We start from the raw sequence: 22,071 nt of genomic DNA on the forward strand, positions 1-22,071 counted from the left end.
ATAGTAATGAATTGTTGGTATGATTATTTCAATTGTTCTAAAGATATATGAGCTAAAGAATGATTAATATAATGACTTACTGAAGTCTGACAAATATAAAAAAATACTTCGATATAAAATAATAAAAAGCATACTGCGTGAGCCCAACAATTCACAGGCTATTTTCAATATTGAGTTTTATCATTACTGTGTTACCTAAATAAAAAACCTCTTTCTATATATATATATATACATGTATTGTACTTGTTTCTTAGTTATGACATTGCTCTGCGAGATCAGTGTTGTCAGCTAAAGTTGCCATAGAAACTAAAATCTTCTTAAGAAGCTAAAGCCACAGAAAAAGTCAACCAGTTGTTCAGTCCAGAAGCTTGTTTGAGATAATAAAATTTGTCACTTTCAGTGACTAGGCCAAGAATGTTTGACAGAAAAGGTACATGGCTCAGAGGCAAGTACTGAAGATATATGGAGTTCAGGCAGTAACCATGGTGAGTAACTTTTGTGTCGTTTTTAGTTAAATATCGTATATTATGCAAAGGTCATGTTGTTTGATATGCGAGTCTATTTTTACAACTTCAACTATATAATTAGTTTTTATAAATTAACTTCTAAACCTGGGTTGAAATGGTACATTTGAGAAGCAATATCTGTATTTCAAAGGTTTAATGAGATTTAGGTGATTAAATCCTGAAACCTTACGTTGACTTATCCTGACTTACGTTGTGTTTTTGTTCTGTCTTTGTAGCTCATTGCTCGTGTGCGCAAATAACAATAGCTTTGAACAAAAATATCTTTATATTTTTTATAATGCACAGGTTGTCGATGAGATTAGTTCAATTCTGAACTCAAGTGTAATAATAAAGAATAAAAGTTAGATTCTCAAGGAGTCACAAAAGGTTTTTCTTTACATGTTTATTGTCACTCAACCGTACGTGTCGATCTTTACATGTATATTGTCACTCAAACATACATGTCGATCTTTACATGTTTATTGTCACTCAAACATACATGTCGATCTTTACAGGTATATTGTCACTCAAACATACATGTCGATCTTTACAGGTAGTATATATTGTCACTCAAACATACATGCCGATCTTCACATGTATATTGTCACTCAAACATACATGTCTATCTTTACATGTATATTGTCACTCAAACATACATGTCGATCTTTACAGGTATATTGTCACTCAAACATCATACTTTACAGGTAGATTGTCACTCAAACATACATGTCGATCTTTACATGTATATTGTCACTCAAACATACATGTCGATCTTTACATGTTTATTGTCACTCAAACATACATGTCGATCTTTACAGGTATATTGTCACTCAAACATACATGTCGATCTTTACAGGTATATTGTCACTCAAACATACATGTCGATCTTTACAGGTATATTGTCACTCGAACATACATGTCAATCTTTACATGTATATTGTCACTCAAACATACATGTCGATCTTTACAGGTATATTGTCACTCGAACATACATGTCGATCTTTACATGTATATTGTCACTCAAACATACATGTCGATCTTTACATGTATATTGTCACTCAAACACACATGTCGATATTTACAGGTATATGCCGCTCAGACAACATTGTTACATTTATCGGTATTTCCCTATTAGCAATGTTTGGAAGCCTAATAATATAAATTTTAATGTGAATAATTAGCCAATTCTGCTGTAATAAAAGTTTATAGGGTCAGCATCTGTTTACAAATCTACTGTTGTCAGTTCTACTGTTGTCAGCTTTACTGCTGTCTACTTGAAATTATAGTGGGCTACAGTCTAGTCATTTGAGGTGCTGTCTTTTGTTTAAATGCAGTTCTTGTGACATAGTTATAGATCACGAATCTTCGAAATGCTTGTCTGCAAGTGAACGAAAGAAAACAACTCACAAAGAACGCCTGCTGTCATATCGAAACTACAGAGCAAAAATTATTCCAGCTGAGGAACTTGCTAAAGCAGGCTTCAGCTATACCAGCAGCAATAATTCTGTCATATGTGACAGCTGCAATTTGAGAATTTCTGCAGATTTTTCGGAATATCGTGATATCCTTGCAGTTCATCAAGTGTACTCTAAAGGCAGATGCTCTTACTTGATCGAATTGGGTCAAAAATGTTCAGAAGAGATAAAATCAAGAAATAATGGACCAAAGGGTAAGTGAGCTTGAATTGTGTAAGGTGGCTGTTAAGGCCTTTTCTTTTCATTCTATTTACAACAATAAGGTTGACACCGTTGTTTTGGTCAGTATATGGACTTTTCTGCTCATGTTCGATAAAAGCACTGGGGATATGAGATCAAAAAACATATTTAGACTGATGATATTTGTAATTCTCTATTGCACATTACATAGTTTTTTGTTTAGTTAGTTACATTCAAGATAATACCCATAGGGAGGAGATAACTACTGGTTTACTCATAATACAGATTTGATTTTAGAGTTTTTTTATAATATTTGTTTATTTTGCAGAACATGCATATAAAGATGTCTTGGAATACAGGGATGAAAGACTTGGAGAAGCAAGTAATAGAGAAGATAAAAACTCTGCATATTTAGCCCACATGCGTTCAAAGTAAGTCAAGGCTTTTATAAGCATCAACAATTAGTAACTACATGTAGTTTGAATTAACAATTGTTGGAGTTCATGCTACGACCTTGACCTTGATCACACAAAGTCAATCGGTATGAACTAAGTACTGCTGACAAGTTTTATTCAATAATGTACTAGCTGAATGTGCGGCAGTGCCCCGGGTAATAAAAGTCTTTGCACAGAAAATTCATTGTTATTTAACAATTACCATTCGAAATTTGAAATTTCATATCGTGAGAAATTTTGGTCCATTTTGGTATTTGGTCCAGGTCAAATAAATTAAGAAAAGACTGACTGCAAAAGTGTTTAAATGTAAATGTGAAATAATTAGCCAGTAATAGCTAAGTAAAGTCTGTTTTGCTACGATTATAATGAAAAATTATTTAGTAATGATACAATTAATTAAACTGCAAAAACCAAACAAAAACCCTGAATATGTCGAGTTAATAATAGCAATTAGTGCATAGAAGTGTGTATGAAAAAAGGTTACGGTTGCAGTACAAGCTATACATCAAAACTTTAAATACGACGATACTGATACCTCTTGATACAGGTACAAATGTAAAAATGAGATATCGGACTGTCTTTATCTGGTACTTAGTCTGACAGAATGGAGAGAAAATGTAGAAACTATTCCTACTCGAGATAATACAAATGTCCACGTGAAAATTATTTATTCTTTAGAGATTTAGCAATCAAACTTTAGGAAAAACTGGAAATAGAACTGTAATGGCACATTTAAAATTGAAACAGCACATTTGAAAATTGCAATTAAAAAAAATAGGTAATGGCAGCAAAAAATTTAACTTTCAAACAAATTCAAAACAATAAAGAGTTCACAAATAAGAAAAAGATACAGAGTATATGGTAAAAGCGATGGGAACGAGAAAAACAGCTTATCCTTGTGGTTAGGTGTGCGTGTTTACACACTTGTGCAATCTTTTGTAATTTTGCAATCTTCCGCAAAATTAAAAAAGATTGAAATATTTCAATATTCGGGAGTTCTGAACCAATACGATGCACATTTTTCGCTCTTAGATTTTGATCGCTATAGCTGAACAGACGAACGAAAAACAAACTGAGATTTATACATATGGATTGAAGTAAATATATAGATTGAAAGTAGCGTTGTCTGTCTTGTTGGGTTTTTAGCTTTAGAGCAATGAAGGTCAATGGCAGAGTAGTGATAGAGCCTGGTTTAAAGACAAACTTGATATAAGGTCGCCATAGACTCCGCTTTATGTGAAAACTGTGTACAAACAACTATTTAATCAAAGTTTGTTTTAGTTAGGGTCATTTAAAAGACTCGTTGTCTAGAGAACATCGTGTTCTAGATGTTTTAACTCTGCTACTTTTTATAAATTTAGTCTCTTGTCATTGATGCAGTTTTTAGGTAAAAACTAACTCCATACTTTTACTCCATTTTTATAAAAGATACCAAGGAATCGAATTTATCCTTGCAGAGGAAAATACCAGAAGAACCTTTTTTCATCATTAGCTAAAAATATCAATCTGTTTATTTTTTTTAGTCAGAGCACTTGTTTAAAAAAGTTGAAGGCTTCTCAAATAGACGGGTCTCAAGAAGATATGATTTATGAATCTGCTCGATTGAAAACATTTCTAGCGTCTAACACATTATCCGCAAAGGAATCGTCTCTATTAGCGAATGAAGGAATCTATCTCACAGGTAAGGCTGTGTTACCAGCAGATCTTAGTCTAAAGTTGTACACAATCTTAAGACAATCATAGGGTTAGCTAGAGACAGTATGAGATAAATCCCAGACGTTTAGGCATCTGTATTTTATGCTGGCACTACCAAATACCTTAACTCAGACGAACTACCAACTGTGAAGTATTATTACGAGACACCAGTTTATATCAAAATATTATTCCAGTAAGTTTTTTCAACTCTAGCCTGTATGTTAATCAGTATACAAGTGTAATACATTAGTTGGTACACCTGTATATTAGTTAGTACTACTAGACAGTACACTAGTTGGTACTACTACTATATGCACTAGTTGGTACTACTACTATACACTAGTTGGTACTACTACTATACACTAGTCAGTTCTACTACTATACACTAGTTGGTACTACTACTATACACTAGTCAGTTCTACTACTATACACTAGTTAGTACTACTACTATACACTAGCTGGTACTACTATATACTAGTTGGTACTACTACTATACACTAATTAGCACAACTACTATACACTAGTTAGTACTACTGCTCTACACTAGTTGGTAATACTCTTAGTCGTGTTGAGTGGCTTGTGTATAGCAAGTTCTATTATATTATTATTCTATTATATTTCTAGCTGATGCCAACTGCCATGAGATTTTCAAATGCGCCTTCTGCCACTTCAGCTCCAGCCAGACTAACTCAGAACAACTAATTTCTCTTCACCGGCGCATTGCCCCATTATGTCCAAAAGAGAGGAATAATATTGCAAATGCTCGCAAAAACAAACCAGACATTTACGGCGCCACACACTTTGGCATGGAAATAGACTATTCTTACAATCAGCTAGGCATCCATGAAGAAAAGCCTGAGTCCCCTGAAATGGCTGTGTTTGAAAGACGACTTGAGACTTTTTTGACTTTTCCTCACCCTGAACTAGATGTCAAAAAGCTAGTCGAAGCTGGCTATTATTACCAAGGTATCGTTAGGGGTGATAACACCAAGTGACTAGTTTAACAGAAGACTTTACATGCCGAGGATGGGTTGCTTGTATGAGTTTGACAAAATATTTAATCTTTAGTGCAACTAGTTCACTACGAATGAATTGTAAAGTGACCGTGACCCAGCAGCGAGTCTACTTTTTCAATTTTTGTTTTGAAAGGATACATCGCGAATCTTGGAAAAATCTATAGTTCAACTCCGAATCGTTGAAACAGTAGGGTGTGGAATTAGTCAACAGTGGGCAACTCCGAACTCATTCTAAACATGGAAACAGTGATTGTCATTATGTATATTAGTTTTTTACCATATGTTCATTATGTCAGTTATATTCCTATGTATTTATTGATCTTAGTCATACTATATAGAGAAGAGGTCTTATTTACTTTGGAATACAATTTACTTGGTTGTTATCATCTCCTGATTATATTCATGTTAAGTCGCTCCATATTAAAGACTTTTGATATACAGAAACAAACATAGCGCTTGATTGGCTGCCTAGATAAAACCTATGGGTGGTTTCACCAAACGGTTGATTTGCTGTCCTTTAAACCAAGAATGTCTTAGATGAGAGTGTGATTTCTAGGAGGTGAAGGAGTCGTCTGCTTTTGGTGCAATTCTACCTCGGCAAATTGGAATGCTGGAGAAAATTTTTGGGTCAGACATGCAAGGACTTCACCCAAATGCAGATTCCTCTATCTTCAAAAGGGGCAGGAGTTTATAGATAGAGCAATAGAAGAACATGGAGTATTTCCTACTCTCCTCCCTGATTCTACCATGGTATAGTATATGTTTCTATTTGCTGTATTCTTGCTCTGGTGTCGTAGCCAGTTTACAGTTTGTGTCATATTATAAACATCGATGTGTACTTATGAATTTTGTAACAAATATTTGCTGGTAACAAAGCATTCAGAGGTCTACTGCTTTCTGCATACGATTAAGTATGCGGAAGCCAGCAATTCAAAGATATCTCCATTGTTAACAGATTAAATCAGGTAGTTTTTACATAATTCACAAAACTTTCCCAATGAAGATGTTAATACGTGGTTGGTCTAAATAAGTAATACAAGTTTACAAATTGTTAGCCATGTTTCTGCGTATTACAGACAGTTAGCACTAGAATGCTGAGACCTCGAATGCATGCCAACTGTGTGCAGACAGCACTGGCTTTAGGAGTTGACCGAGAATCCATAACAACTGTTGTGAGAAACAGAATCAAGGTACAACATCAAGTGTCCAGCATTGCTAAGTGAGATGTCTTTGTGTACACATTGTATTTACATTTTAGCTAAATGTAAACTTCTACTAGAACCATATTCTCTATAATTTGCGTTTTTGTTAGTTAAATTAAGCAGAGATGTTGTTTGGGCTAGGGATAGTATACTACAGAAATGAGCATTACCAAATCAGATTTGTAAACTCACAACCAAGACATGGTTGTTCTGTCAGGATAAAGTATCTTCAAACAACAACCTTAAAAATTTGTTAAAACTACAAAAAAGCTCTTCTTTATTAGCGATATTGATACAAAAGTGGTGACTAAATACAATGAAAATTAAACAAATATTCTCTAGAGCATTTTTATCGATCTCATAAGTAGAACTGGTTTTATAAATCAAATGTAATCCATTTTAGAAAAAGATGAATGATTTCACTTCAGCGGCAGATATTGTTCGTGAAATTACTGCTCTCGCGGAGGCTTCAGGAACTGCTGAAACAGCCGAGTTACATCTGCCTCAAGTTCTGCAGCCCGCAAGCCTTACAACTGAAGATGCCGAAAACGCAAATGCTGCAGAAGGTGCTAAGGCTAACACTGAAGTCAAGGACACAAAGGAGGCATTGGAGGAGGTGGCCATGAGTCTGAAAGAAGCTAATGGTCAACACAACAGTAAAGAAGTGAAAGATGAAGAGAGTAAAGCAGAAGAATTACCAAATGAACCGCCTTCTAAGATATCAATTGAAGGTAGAGTAATCTTCTCTTGCAAGCTATCTTTATTCACTAGAATGAATTGGTTTATGAATGGTTTTATGTGGATATAAATTAATAATGTGATGCTGCATTTATAATGGTAAAAACCAGTAATATTTTCATAATGGGTGTGCTGCCCAACTAGCTGAGTTGGTAGCCAATGAACTCCAGATGAATATAAAACGGTGCAAATAGCATAAAGTTCAACTGAGCATAAACTAAAATAACTCACCTAAGCACCTTAAAGAGGCACCAATAAATGATCTACCATCAAAGTTTAATAGCTTAATGAAAAAATTACATTCATTATCATCTTAATAAATCAATACATGTTTTTTTTATTGAGAACAAAGCAGAGTGATTTTACAGCACTTGCCTGCGGAAGTTATCTTTTCCTTATTCTTCTGCAGAACTCATCTTGTTCTTCTTTCTCTTCTTACTTTCTTACTCTCACACGGAAATTTATAAAAAGTATTGATTAGACTGTGGTTTAATTAAATCTGTTTCATTTTTCACGAATGTCAAGGTTACTTGTAGAGATCCAATCGATGGCACTAAAGACGAAGAATCAGCTCATGTGTAAAATCTGCATGGTTGAAGTTGCTGGCATTATATCTCTTCCTTGTGCTCATCTCTGTAAGTTGGCTCCCATCCTTCAGACACAGCGTGCTTGCATTTTAACTGTAATAAGAAAAGTTCAAAACAGCCGTAAAGACATTTTATGTAAACATTATGTAAATTTTATGCTGTCGGTACAAAAAGAATATAGCATTTAGTTAGCTAAGAGAAAACAGCTATTTACGAAATGACCTGTCACATTTTGGTGGCATCACATTTCAAAGTTAATATTAATTATGAATTTATATATATTTTATATCTAAGTATATATATATTTTTTATATCTAAGTATATATATATTTTTTATATCTAAGTATATATATATATTTTATATCTAAGTATATATATATATGTATATATATATGTATATATATATGTATATATATATGTATATATATATATTTGTATATATATATGTATATATACAAATATATATATACATATATATATACATATATATATATATCATATATATCATATATCGTTATGTGAGCATGATAAAATGTTTTTAGCGAGCAATTAACTCGTATATATGTATATATATATGTATATATATACATATATATATATACATATATATATATACATATATATATATACATGTATGCATATATGCATACATATGCATATATATACATATGTACATGTATATATATACATGTACATATGTATATATATATGTATATATATATATATTAGACGATTTTTCACTAAAAAAATTTTGTGGCAGCTACAACGTTGTTTTATCCATAGCGCTTGGAGCCACTAGTGAGTATTGAGTGCACTGCACTATTTGCTGGCTAGACGACAGTAAGGTGCACTAGGCACTGCACTAGCACTAGTGCATGGCATAGTAATAATATAAAATGCACTAGGCACTGCACTAGCAGAAATTCTTGTGCACTAGGCACTGCACTAGCACTAGTGCATCGAAAAGTGAAGTCAAAAATGCACTAGGCACTGCAATAGCAAAAATTCTTGTGCACTAGACATTGCACTAGCACTAGTGCAGTGTAAAATTATAAATGCACTAGGCACTTCACTATTAAACTTCACTAGGCACTAGACCAATGAGCTTTTTTGCTATAGCAGCTGCAAGAATTGCTTGCTAATCAACAGATATCTACTGCTATCCACTGCAATAGTACAATTATAGCCGTGCAAAGGATGTCAGCCATGTATTTGTCAAATAAACTAGCCTCACCTAAAATTTCAAACAAACCATAGACCTACAATAATGCTCAATATTAAATAGTGCAGATGACAACAGATATCAAATAGTGCAATGTATTACAATTACAATAACTAAATATACTAAGCAAGCATGGAATGGAAGAATTCACTTCTTATTACATAAATGTACTATGTACAACAAGAAAATCTACCCTTGGATAAACCAGTATCATGTAAACAGTAAGTCATATTGATGGCAAAATTGATAAGCAGTATTGTTCAGAGAAGATGTTGATTAGACCGAAGGAACATTAGCCTTTCAAAGTTGGCGTCAGTCAGTTTAGATCTAGTTTAGACTAGTGCATACTATGTCGCACTAGGCTCTGCACTTGCACTAGTGCATTTATGAAAAAGTTTCCAATCCGCACTAGGCATTGCACTAGAGCATTTTGTGTTGCACTGTGCACTGCACTTGCACTAGTGCGTTTATGGGAATTTTCTAATCCGCACTAGGCACTGCACTAGTACATACCATGTCACACTAAGCACTGCACTTGCACTAGTGCACCCAGGGACTCATGTCAAATTTGCACTAGCATTGCACTAGACATTTCTATTTTTAAATTGCACTGCACTATGCACTGCACTAGTGCACTAGTGCAGTGCGCACTGCACTGCTAGTGGCCCCAAGCCTGGCTTGGAGCTTGTCAGACTGTGTTCTACATATACATGTATGTGTGTGTATATATATGTTTATATATATGTATATATACATGTAAGATGTATATCATAAATATATATATTATATATTTATAATACATATAATTTTTATTTAAATTTACAATATGTATTTATATTGTACAATTTTTGTATACTATATATTTATAATAAATTTAAATTTATATTATATTATACATTATTATAATATAATTATATTATAATAATTATACATGCATATAATTATATATACATGTATATATACATATACATGTATAAATATAATACATTTATTATAAATGTATTGTATTTATACATGAATATGTATATATATAATATAAATTAAAAGTTAGTATGAATATTTAGTATACACAAATTTTATAATATAAATATATATTGTAAATTTACATAATAAAGACATATAGATTATAAATATATAATAAGCATATTTCTATTATAGAAATTTATAGTATATATTTATTTTATATAAATTTATAACATACATATTTCTATTATATAAATTTACAATAAAGATTTATATTATATAAATTTATAATAAATATTTATATTATATGAATTTAGATAATATATATGTTTATTATATAAATTTATAATATAACCTATTATGTATATTACCTGTGTTAATTAAGTATTTATGTTGTTTCATATATTTTATTAAAAAATGACAACAATAGTACTGAAGCCTGTAGTATCTGAGCAGTACAGACTCAGGTACTCAAGCAGTATAACAATTAATAAAATAAAATAGTTGTACTTTTACAAGAGAGCAGCCTTTAACACCATTACATCTGTTTTGTACTCCTAAGCTTTCCACATAGTCTTTCATAAGATGAATTGGACTGTAGTTCAAGTTTTTATCTGTTGCAATATTTAAATTAGAGGAAGGATGCTAAAATCTGGTGGCTATAATAGGTTAAAATTTAATATGTACGTATTAACCAAATCAGCAACAATGTATATGAAGTTATGTGAGCATGATAAAATGTTTTTAGCGAGCAATTAACTCGTAGCACAGTCTATTTCTTCCTGTAGAAACTCTAAACTGAATGATGAAATCTTGGTATATTTACAGTATCTTGCATTTCATGCTCGGCTGCCCTCAGTCAATGCGCCCTCTGCAGGGCTGACATCAAGGGAACTATAAGGGTCCATCTACCTCAAGGCTAACAGTTGGACAGGAATCATTAAAGTGATAATTCATGAGGAATTAATTTTATTATTGTTTTATAATTATTATTATTGTTATTAATGTTGTGATTATTACAGGTTGATTATCTTTTCCATTGTCAAGTGAGAACTGTTGTAAATAATAGTATTTAATATTTACATGTAAGTAATAATGTATTTAATTACAATTTATAGTTATAATTTTGATTGAAATATTTTCAATATTGTTGTTAATATTGTGATTACTATTAGTTGATTATCTTTCACATAAATACATAAATTTTACATAAATATATATCAGTGTCTTTTTGTCTGTCTCTGTCTAGTTATAGCAACAAAGTTATAAAACCAAAAAACTTTCTCACTGTAGCTCACTGTAGTCGCACCCACAACCTCTAGTCCTGCAGACAGGCTGGCTAACTACCAAACCACACAGCTTACCTTCGATACAATTAATTATTTGCACACATACTTGTTAAGCCTGCCTGTATTTAATAGTGATTGAATAAGATACCATCATTTCATGATTCAGCTAGAACACTTGTACCAATTTACTAAAAGAAAATTTTTGAGAAGAAAAATACTTCCCCGACTCCCCCAAAATGCTATAAATGTATGTGGATATGTATATATGGTATAAACTTGAGTAAACTCATAGCACACACAAAAATAAACAAATGCTTTTATTTAAAAGTTAGATGATAAACTAATGGGGATTTTTGCGCTAAAATATTTTTATTACCTGTGCAACACCAAGCCTTCACCTAGTCTTGTCATATGCAGCTCCCAGCTGGTTTCAATATTTATTAGACAGAAATATAAAGAATCTAAATGTGGAACAACTTTGTGGAAGACAATAATGGAAACTGAATGCACCCATTCTTGTCTTTTCATCACATGAACTCTAAACCTTACAGGCTTGAAACCTTGAGGAGTATTTCACCTTCACGATCAATTCAACTTTATTTCCCGGCGAGGTCATTGAGTAGAGGTCATATAGCGAGGTCATATAGCGAGGTCATTGAGTATAGAGGTCATATAGCGAGGTCATTGAGTAGAGGTCATATAGCGAGGTCATTGAATAGAGGTCATATAGCGAGGTCATTGAATAGAGGTCATATAGCGAGGTCATTGAATAGAGGTCATATAGCAAGGTCATTGAATAGAGGTCCTATAGCGAGGTTATTGAATAGAGGTCATATAGTGAGGTCATTGAATAGGGATCATATAGCGAGGTCATTGAATAGAGGTCATATAGCGAGGTCATTGAATAGAGGTCATATAGCGAGGTCATTGAATAGAGGTCATATAGCGAGGTCATTGAATAGGGATCATATAGCGAGGTCATTGAATAGAGGTCATATAGCAAGGTCATTGAATAGAGGTCATATAGCGAGGTCATTGAATAGAGGTCATATAGCGAGGTCATTGAATAGAGGTCATATAGCGAGGTCATTGAATAGGGATCATATAGCGAGGTCATTGAATAGAGGTCATATAGCAAGGTCATTGAATAGAGGTCATATAGCAAGGTCATTGAATAGAGATCATATAGCGAGGTCATTGAATAGAGGTCATATAGCGAGGTCATTGAATAGAGGTCATATAGCGAGGTCATTGAATAGGGATCATATAGCGAGGTCATTGAATAGAGGTCATATAGCGAGGTCATTGAATAGAGGCCATATAGCGAGGTTATTGAATAGAGGTCCTATAGCGAGGTTATTGAATAGAGGTCATATAGTGAGGTCATTGAATAGAGGTCATATAGCGAGGTCATTGAATAGAGGTCATATAGCGAGGTCATTGAATAGAGATCATATAGCGAGGTCATTGAATAGAGGTCATATAGCGAGGTCATTGAATAGAGGTCATATAGCGAGGTCATTGAATAGGGATCATATAGCGAGGTCATTGAATAGAGGTCATATAGCGAGGTCATTGAATAGAGGCCATATGGCGAGGTTATTGAATAGAGGTCCTATAGCGAGGTTATTGAATAGAGGTCATATAGTGAGGTCATTGAATAGAGGTCATATAGCGAGGTCATTGAATAGAGTTCATATAGCGAGGTCATTGAATAGAGATCATATAGCGAGGTCATTGAATAGAGGTCATATAGCGAGGTCATTGAATAGAGGTCATATAGCGAGGTCATTGAATTCATTGCTTTTTTCTACCAATGAAATAATTTTAGTCATTGACTACCTTTCATGTTTGTACTTTCTTCAAATCAGCAGAATCTTATTTTAGTTGCATTTTTGGTGAAGTTGACAGCAGCATTGTAGCTCAGCAATAGGAAAGTGTCAAACTATAAAAAGTGTTATGAACATCTCGTAGCTAGCATTTACTTCTTAGATTCAATATCCAATGAAAAAACTCCATTTCTACTCCTTTTAATTATTGTTGTCATTGTATTCCGTATTCCCTTCTACTTCGTTGGCTCCAGCTATTTTGTGTCTGCTTAATTGAGGGCTCTTGGTGACCTTCATTTAGATCTGTGTGACAATATGCTGCCACTCTTATACACTGTCACTCTTATATGCTGTCCCTCTTATATGCTGTCCCTCTTATATGCTGTCACTCTTATACACTGTCACTCTAATATGCTGCCACTCTTATACACTGTTACTCTTATACACTGTCACTCTTATATGCTGTCACTCTTATACGCTGTCACTCTTATATGCTGTCACTCTTAAACACAGTCACTCTTATACACTGTCACTCTTTTACACTGTCACTCTTATATGCTGTCACTCTTATATGCTGTCACTCTTATACACTGTCACTCTAATATGCTGCCACTCTTATACACTGTTACTCTTATACACTGTCACTCTTATATGCTGTCACTCTTATACGCTGTCACTCTTTATGCTGTCACTCTTATGCACTGTTACTCTTATACACTGTCACTCTTATACACTGTCACTCTTATACACTGTCACTCTTTTACACTGTCACTCTTATACTCTGTCACTCTTATATGCTGTCACTCTTATACTCTGTCACTCTTTTATGCTGTCACTCTTATACTCTGTCACTCTTATATGCTGTCACTCTTATACACTGTGACTCTTATACACTGTCACTCTTATACTCTGTCACTCTTATATGCTGTCACTCTTATACACCGTCACTCTTATATGCTGTCACTCTTATATGCTGTCACTCTTATATGTTGTCACTCTTATATGCTGTCACTCTTATACACTGTCACTCTTATACACCGTCACTCTTATATGCTGTCACTCTTATATGCTGTCACTCTTATATGCTGTCACTCTTATATGCTGTCACTCTTGTACACTGTTACTCTTATACACTGTCACTCTTATACACCGTCACTCTTATATGCTGCCACTCTTATATGCTGTCACTCTTATATGCTGTCACTTTTATACACTGTCACTCTTATATGCTGTCACTCTTATACACTGTCACTCTTATATGCTGTCACTCTTATATGCTGTCACTCTTATACACTGTGACTCTTATACACTGTCACTCTTATACTCTGTCACTCTTATACACCGTCACTCTTATACACTGTCCCTCTTATACACCACCACTCTTATACACCGTCACTTTTATACACCGTCACTCTTATACACCGTCACTCTTATACACCGTCACTTGTATACACCATCAGTCTTATACACCGTCAGTCTTATACACCGTCACTCTTATACACCGCCACTCTTATACACCGTCACTCTTATACACTGTCACTCTTATACTCTGTCACTCTTAAACACTGTCACTCTTATACACCGTCACTCTTATACACTGTCACTCTTATACACTGTCACTCTTATACACTGTGACTTTTTGAGATCTGGAACGTGATTCCCAACAAGTAAAAAAGATTACTGAATAGCCAAGGTATCTGAGCCAGTGTGTAAATGTTTTGACTGATTTTGAAACCGGAACACCAACCTCTCTCTCTCAGCCTCAGCCTTTTTCTCTCTCAGCCTCTCTCTCTCAGCCTCTCTCTCTCTCTCTCAGCCTTTCTCTCCCGCTTTCTCTCTCTCTCTCAGCCTCTTTCTCTTTCAGCCTCTCCTTCTCAGCCTCTCTCTCTCAGCCGCTCTCTCAGCCTTTCTCTCATGCTCTCTCTCTCAGCCTTTCTCTCCTGCTCTCTCTCTCTCTCTCTCAGCCTTTCTCTCCCGCTTTCTCTCTCCGCCTCTCTTTCTAAGCCTCTCTCTTTCAGCCTCTCTCTCTCTCAGCCTCTTTCTCCTTCAGCCTTTCCTTCTCAGCCTCTTTCTCTCTCAGCCGCTCTCTCTCTCTCAGCCTTTCTCTCCCGCTCTCTCTCTCTCTCTCAGCCTCTCTCTCCCCCTCCCCTCGTTTCCTCTCCGCTCTCTCTCAGTCTCTATGCTAAAAGTTCAGTGATCGCAATACGGATAGCCAAGTAAAGATATAGAATTGGGCAGCAAGATATTCTATTACATTATAAAAAATGATCATAATTGAATAATTATGCGTATTGCAAGATGACAACCTTGCATATTGCCATGGCAATTACCATAAACAATAATTGCTGAAATAATTTACTTGCTGAAATAATATATTGATGAAATAATAACTATAAATGAAAGTGCAACCAGATCAATCTTAGGGAGTACAGGATTAGCTAGATGCATGACTAGCCTGAGCAAGTTTGGACCTTATGTGCATTAAGTGGGTTTTAAATTCTGATGCTATCTAAACTTCAATCGAATTTTCTCCAATTTTTGAATTTAAATTTAATGATAAGCCTGTTCATTGTTTCGAGTTCATCCGCAAACACTATTATTTATTATTATTTTTTACTTTTCGTATATTTACAGAGCCTTTTAAAGTTGTTATTATTTCATTATTATTATTATTGTAATAGGCTTTAGCTCGTTTTATTGCTGTAGATACCTTCTTCCTTGCTTTGGTGCAAGCTATTTTTAGATTGGGACTATGGGTATGTTTTATGGTCTTTAAACAATGTCATTTCTTCTAATTTTCAGAAGTACTTCTCGAGTCGTTCAAGGATTGTTGCATGCTCTAGATAAACCTATCGAGACCTCTCGCATAGGAACAATATTATTGAATATTTTGATAGTGATATAAAGCCTCGTCCCATATATGCTGCAAGCACCATCGGCAGGATCGCAGGACTATCAGCGGTGAAATGAGAACCTACATGTATATGTCAAATACAGCTGGTAGTTGCCAGCGGTCAACACAAGAGTTTAGCGCTGTTCAACCTCTGCAAGGAGCTGCAGGCAAAACCTTCCCAAAATGCACTGTACAGGTGAAGGTCAGCACTTTCGGAACTGCATGGCGAGCAGCCATTCATGGCGCAGCTTTATGTGAACCTAGGCTGGTGAGCCTAGCCTCTCAGGTGAGAGATTGCTGTGTGAGATTACTGAGAGATTGCTGTGAGATCTCTCTGTGTGAGATTACTGCCAGGGTTTTGCAGCTGATATCGGAACCAGACTGCAGGGATGTCTGCATAGCAATATCAACATCATTGCAACAATATAACAGGTTGTTCCAGTTTACAGACCCGAATTCTCTTTGTAGGGTGTTAGGAGGAAGATTTTTGAAGCTTCACTTGAAAATCTATGTAATGTATTTATGGACAGGTTGTTGAAGGATGCGAATACAGGCCAAAGATCTGAACTGTCTTTTCCAGATGTGCTCCATGCATGTTATTGAGTTTGTCGTAACCCGTTTAGAAATATCTATCAAGTTTCTGAAGCTATACATGTACTGGGAAAAAAGACCTACGTGTACCATAGGTACTCAGAAGAGCCATGTGAAAAGGTCTTAATATTTCGATCGCCAGTTACCACATGATCGACCCCCTCAGTCTGGAATCGATCAAATATAGGTCGTCAGAAAGAAACTCACTACTGTTGGAAGATGGAGCACTATATATAACAGTAATTAACAGCGGTTCTTAAGCAACACCACCAAGTCTCACCAATACAGCTTCTGCCCCAGATAGTAAAACAGATGATGGCTCCAAAGCAGCCACGCCACTGCGCATGTTGCGCATCTTTGAGCCTCCACATCTAGTAGAAGGATATCACTCGAAAATAAATAATTAAGAATAGCAAGGTGTGACTGTTCATTATTATACAAAATATTTCACTTAAACATCTTAAAACAAAAAAGTTGAATAAGGGAATAAGCTCTATTAAACAGCCAAACTGCGGACTGTTCACACAGACTGTTTACACGGACTGTTTACACGGACTGTTCACATGCAACACACTGAAAATATTTCAGTTTAAAGAACTTAATTCTGCAATATCAAAATTTGGACCACTATTGTTAAACAAAAAGTGTGTTTTCAGACATTCCAAAAATACATGTGGATAATTTAAAAAAGTGCTGGATTACACTTTAAAGAACTATATCTATTTTCAGAGCAATGAGGTCCCGCTCACCTGTAATAGGAATGAAGGAAAGTTTTGCGAGTCTCAAATGATAGCAGTTCAATTACAAATATTCTAGAGTCACTTCTAAATCCCAAACTTGTAGCATTTAGCCGAGTGGCACCTGAATTATGGAAATAATGGATAACACAGGGCGTTACATGAATTTGTAGCAACCTCACAAACTGAATTTTTGTGAGTTTTTCGGTAAGCAATGCCAATGTTAGTTGAATTGATCTTGACTCCTATGAACTTAGCAAGCTTTACAACAATATCATTAATATACTCTTTAGTGGTATGAGGAACTCTTTGGATATCAATGGATTGTAAGTGTTATCCTGGGCCTGTACTTTGTCTTGAATGAGCAAGCAAGCTTTTATAACAAATGCATCACTTTTAATATCTTCAACGGTTTGTGAATTGTATTGCATACTGCGCTTGATAGTGTAAAGCCTTCCCTCTCAATTGCCTAAACGGTCGGCAAGAGCTTTTAGTTAAGCTAATCTTTCATGGATGTACCATTAAGACATTCGGACTGACTTGTTGTAGTTGCTCTCTTAGATCTGCCAACAGTTAGTAGCAAATAACGGCCACTTACACAAGTTGGGGATAGTTTATGTAGATGTACTTCGCCCCTGCAGTTGATATTATCGGTGGTAGCAGATAGTTGTATGGTGTATAATGTATCACATTCCCTGTCTCCTCCTTCAATGAAGCTGATAGTTGACCCAGCTATGACCAACAACTGATGTGCAACCACAGATTTTACGTATACTAGATGCCTGTTTGTTATATACAGTTATACAAGTATACATACATGCAGGGCCATATCCTCCTATACTGCAGCTACTGCCACAGCAGTACCATTTTTTGAGGCTCAAAATTCCGGAATTCTTGCCATATTTGCTTGACTTTAATAAATCTTTAAAAAGCTGAAGAAACACAAAATTTTCACTTATGGGCACCGCCATACTGAATCAGTATCTGTGGTAACAACACTAAGTCACGGGCTGCGTGAGTGGTATCATTGATGTCTAAATTATCGCACTCATCACCGAGTGCGTTTTTTGCAAAATCAACTGCAACCCAAAGAGATCATTGATGAAGCACACTGTTGGACTACGATGTTTAAGCTGCATGTGGGTTATTTGAGCAATGTATCTAACTAAGTATTCGTGTAAATGACTAAATTTACTCATTCTACTACTTGCTCAGTATTATAGACTATAGCATAAGTGCATTATTTTTAACATGGTGCTCTATTCATTTTACTTTTTAACTCTACAATATTATTTCATTAAATTATTTCATAGGAGAAAACTCGTCTCCTACACCATTCAGCATTGTACCCGGTGATAATTCTACCTCATGCTAGCTGTGGCCAACCCCTTTAGCGGCTTTCGTTCACATTATATTTTTAATAAGCGTTGTTAAAGACAATCTCAATAAGCAGTTTTATATTTAGAAAACAGGGGTATATGTCAAATTTGCTGTTCGAACATGTGGCCCATCAGGAGCCAAGTGTGCTAGATTTGCACCATTTTGACTAATTATACTAAGAAAATTTCTGGGAGACAACCCCCGGACCTCCCCCCCACAGAGAGGGCGCTTGGCACCCCTCTCGGACTCTCCCGCAGTACCATTTTCAAACAGATAGATACAGCCCTGCATGCATGTTATATACTGTAAGTATACATACATATTATATCAGTATACATGCATGTTATTTGATCCTGTTATATTAGATTTTGTATGGTTGTACATTACCCACTTTACGCATGTCTGTTACACTATGTTTTACAACAGAGTTATAGAAGGGGGAATATTAGGAATGTTATGTAACAGTTATTATATAATGCCTTCTATAATCTATCTCTATATAAACATGCAATTCTATGCCATGGATGTGCCAGAGCTGGCGGCTATAATTGTTTGTTTAGTATTTTTGCGACCAAGCCAGCAAATATAGTAATTTTTATAAGTGCTCAGCCAACATGTCTCAGTTTATGTCACGTTGTCAGCAATTGTATTAAAACAGAAATGCTGTTATGTTTGTAACAAATGAAAAGCATACGTGTGTTGATACAAATAACAAATCTGTCAGCTTCAGTAATGTTTACTCCAAAATAAATGCATAAACAACCAAGTGAAGTATAAATGATAAAAATACATGATATAATAAATTATTATGTAATATAATAGCGGAAACAAAGTTGTTGTTGGTCCAGAAATATCATTAATAAATGTATAAAACTCTACTTGCATAGTTCTGTGCATAAAGATATAGATGTGTCAGTCACACAGTTATGGAATCCAAATAATTCAACACAACAATCGGAGAGGGGTGGCATTAACCAAAGAAATTTCTTTTTCATACGTACATGCTCATGAGCGATAAATAATACTGTTCAAGGGGCTGATTTAAATTTAACGATTAGGATAGTTAACTGTTCAATGAAATAAAATGTCTTTTTAGTCGCAATAACTTTGCAATTGTTATCCTAAATGAAACCACCAAATTATTGACTAATGTCTAACATACTGCTACTAGTTTCAGTGGAACCTAAAGAGGGCAGCTGAACTACCAACTGCCTTCTTCACATATAATTAATGACTGAGTAAAGAATGGAGATACACACGGTTGATCATTTACTACTCTTTGATTATGGTTTTGGTCGTACAGCGTAGAAAGTCATTTATTATTATTATTACTCATTACATAATATTTTAGCTAGGCAGGACTTTCATTAGCCATCTTATGGTCATAAAGGCTCGAAAGATGTTAAAAAAGGAAAAATGTCGAACGAATGACAGGTCAAATCTTCTACCGTTTGTGAACAAGCTTTTCTTGCCTTGTTTTATAAACAACTTTCACATAGTGGTCGTGTTCGCAGAGAAGTTTTAAACTAAAATGTATGTTTTCTATGATCCAAGTGACTCGTCAGGAACCATAAAAATCGTGATAATAATCTCAGCGTGTAATGTGTTCTACACTAAATCGCTCGATCTTAGTGATGCACGCTTAATAGCGCACTATGTAGTGAAGCTGGTATTAACTACTTTACTTAATAGCGCACTATGTGGTAAAGCTGGTATTAACTACTTTTTTCACGAATACAACTTGTAGCCAACCTCCAGCTATAAGTGTTTTTGAAAATGAGATGAATGTTCACAGCTGAGTATCGTCACCACGAATTGCCAAGCTCACAATAAGCCAGGCAGTTGTTATTAGAAATTTTCAACAGAGTTTTTACTCTACAGGCGCTAGAAATTTAGATAGGGAGGCTACAAACTTGTGGCTGATGGAAAAAGATATCTTATTACCTACGACTAACGAAATACACTGGACTTTTTGTAATCTAATAAAATTATTTTTTGAGCAAACCAAAAGTATAACCTCATTTTAAATTACTAGACTGTCAGGTTAGTTTTGTCCAATTTTCCAGATACGCATTAAAGATGAAGAGTAGCTCTCAAAAAATCACTGCACTTACTCCTAGAAAACGTGTTAAAAAAGCAGTTGGAGCAGTAAAACATCTAACTACTCGCAGCTCGCAGAGGTCATTGCAATCAAATTTGGCTGCTTCTACGAACCCCTGTCACGCACTAGAACAAATCCATTACTGTACGCCAAATTTTCAGTTCAAAAACGCAAAGATAGCTGTAATTGTTCAACATTCTGAACGTATCAAGATAATCAAGTGAAAAGGTATCACAACTCTACATTTGAGTTTAGCAACTACGACTTCTGCCTTGATACATGAGTCGAGTTTTTCAGTATTTAAACACGATGAAGTAGTTTGTGTAAAGACTATAAAGAGAAGTGAAAAACCATTGAAAGTAAGTATACACCCCTCTCCAACTAACTGACTAACAACTAACACTCCTTGTAGACTGTGAGGTGCAGCTGATCTGTCTAGTGAAAGACCAATGCAAATAGTTATGAGCAATCATTTTTCTAAGAATGAGCAAAGGCTAAATGAAATGTCAAATATCAAATCAGAAAAATAATCACATACTTTGAACAATCTAGGAATAATTTTTAAACTAAATAAACCAACTAGAGAAGGTTCCAGCAAATAAGGTGGTATTTTACCATTTAAATGCTCATTTCTTTCTGACATGCCTGAAGTGTATGTAAAAACTAGTCACCATTCTAGGACGGCACGGTTCGTAGAGGTTGTGCCGCGCCGTCATGTGAGCCGTTGAGGTCATGTGGGTTTAGATCCTCTTTGGCAATTGCTACAGTGCCAGGTAAATTTAAGTACTACAAGTTATTGCTATTCTCAGACAAATAACACGCCGAAAAATCATGGAAAACCAGAATTATAATCAATTTGACCAATTTCACTTTCAGAATGACTTGTTTGTTTAACAAAACTATTATCAAACAAATTCCATTTGCGGCTATTGGCTAGCACAAAGCTTGTAAGCCTGAAAAATAGAGAAATAAATGTTCACACATGTCTAGTTTGAAAGTTAAAGATCGCAGAGCTTGTTGCACTTTCTTTTAGAACTATTAAATGCAACAAGCATTTTTAAATTTCCACTTGAATAAAAACATTTTATTAATGCAAAAGTAAAAAAAGGAAAAACAGTTTGTCTAAAATGATTTGCAGTTATTTAGTGTTCCAAAAATTATATGGTAAAAATGTCTAATTTATTGAAAGATCAGTGCTAATGTCTGAACGAC

At 34.9% G+C, this 22,071-nt stretch overlaps 1 protein-coding gene across 1 annotated transcript; it reads left to right on the forward strand.

Moving 5' to 3' along the window:
• Positions 1-403: 403 nt before the first annotated feature.
• On the forward strand, positions 404-11,068 carry LOC137403988 (baculoviral IAP repeat-containing protein 8-like). Its single transcript, XM_068090141.1, has 10 exons — positions 404-485; positions 1,855-2,175; positions 2,490-2,592; positions 4,140-4,297; positions 4,936-5,277; positions 5,884-6,077; positions 6,404-6,517; positions 6,933-7,260; positions 7,804-7,902; positions 10,868-11,068. The coding sequence occupies exons 3-10, from the start codon at positions 2,582-2,584 to the stop codon at positions 10,960-10,962; spliced, it is 1,341 nt and encodes a 446-aa protein (XP_067946242.1). The 5' UTR covers positions 404-485; positions 1,855-2,175; positions 2,490-2,581; the 3' UTR covers positions 10,963-11,068.
• The last annotated feature ends 11,003 nt before the right edge of the window (positions 11,069-22,071 follow it).

Source organism: Watersipora subatra, chromosome 9 (assembly GCF_963576615.1).
Source record: "Watersipora subatra chromosome 9, tzWatSuba1.1, whole genome shotgun sequence".
In the NCBI taxonomy this organism is placed as follows: Eukaryota; Metazoa; Bryozoa; class Gymnolaemata; order Cheilostomatida; family Watersiporidae; genus Watersipora; species Watersipora subatra.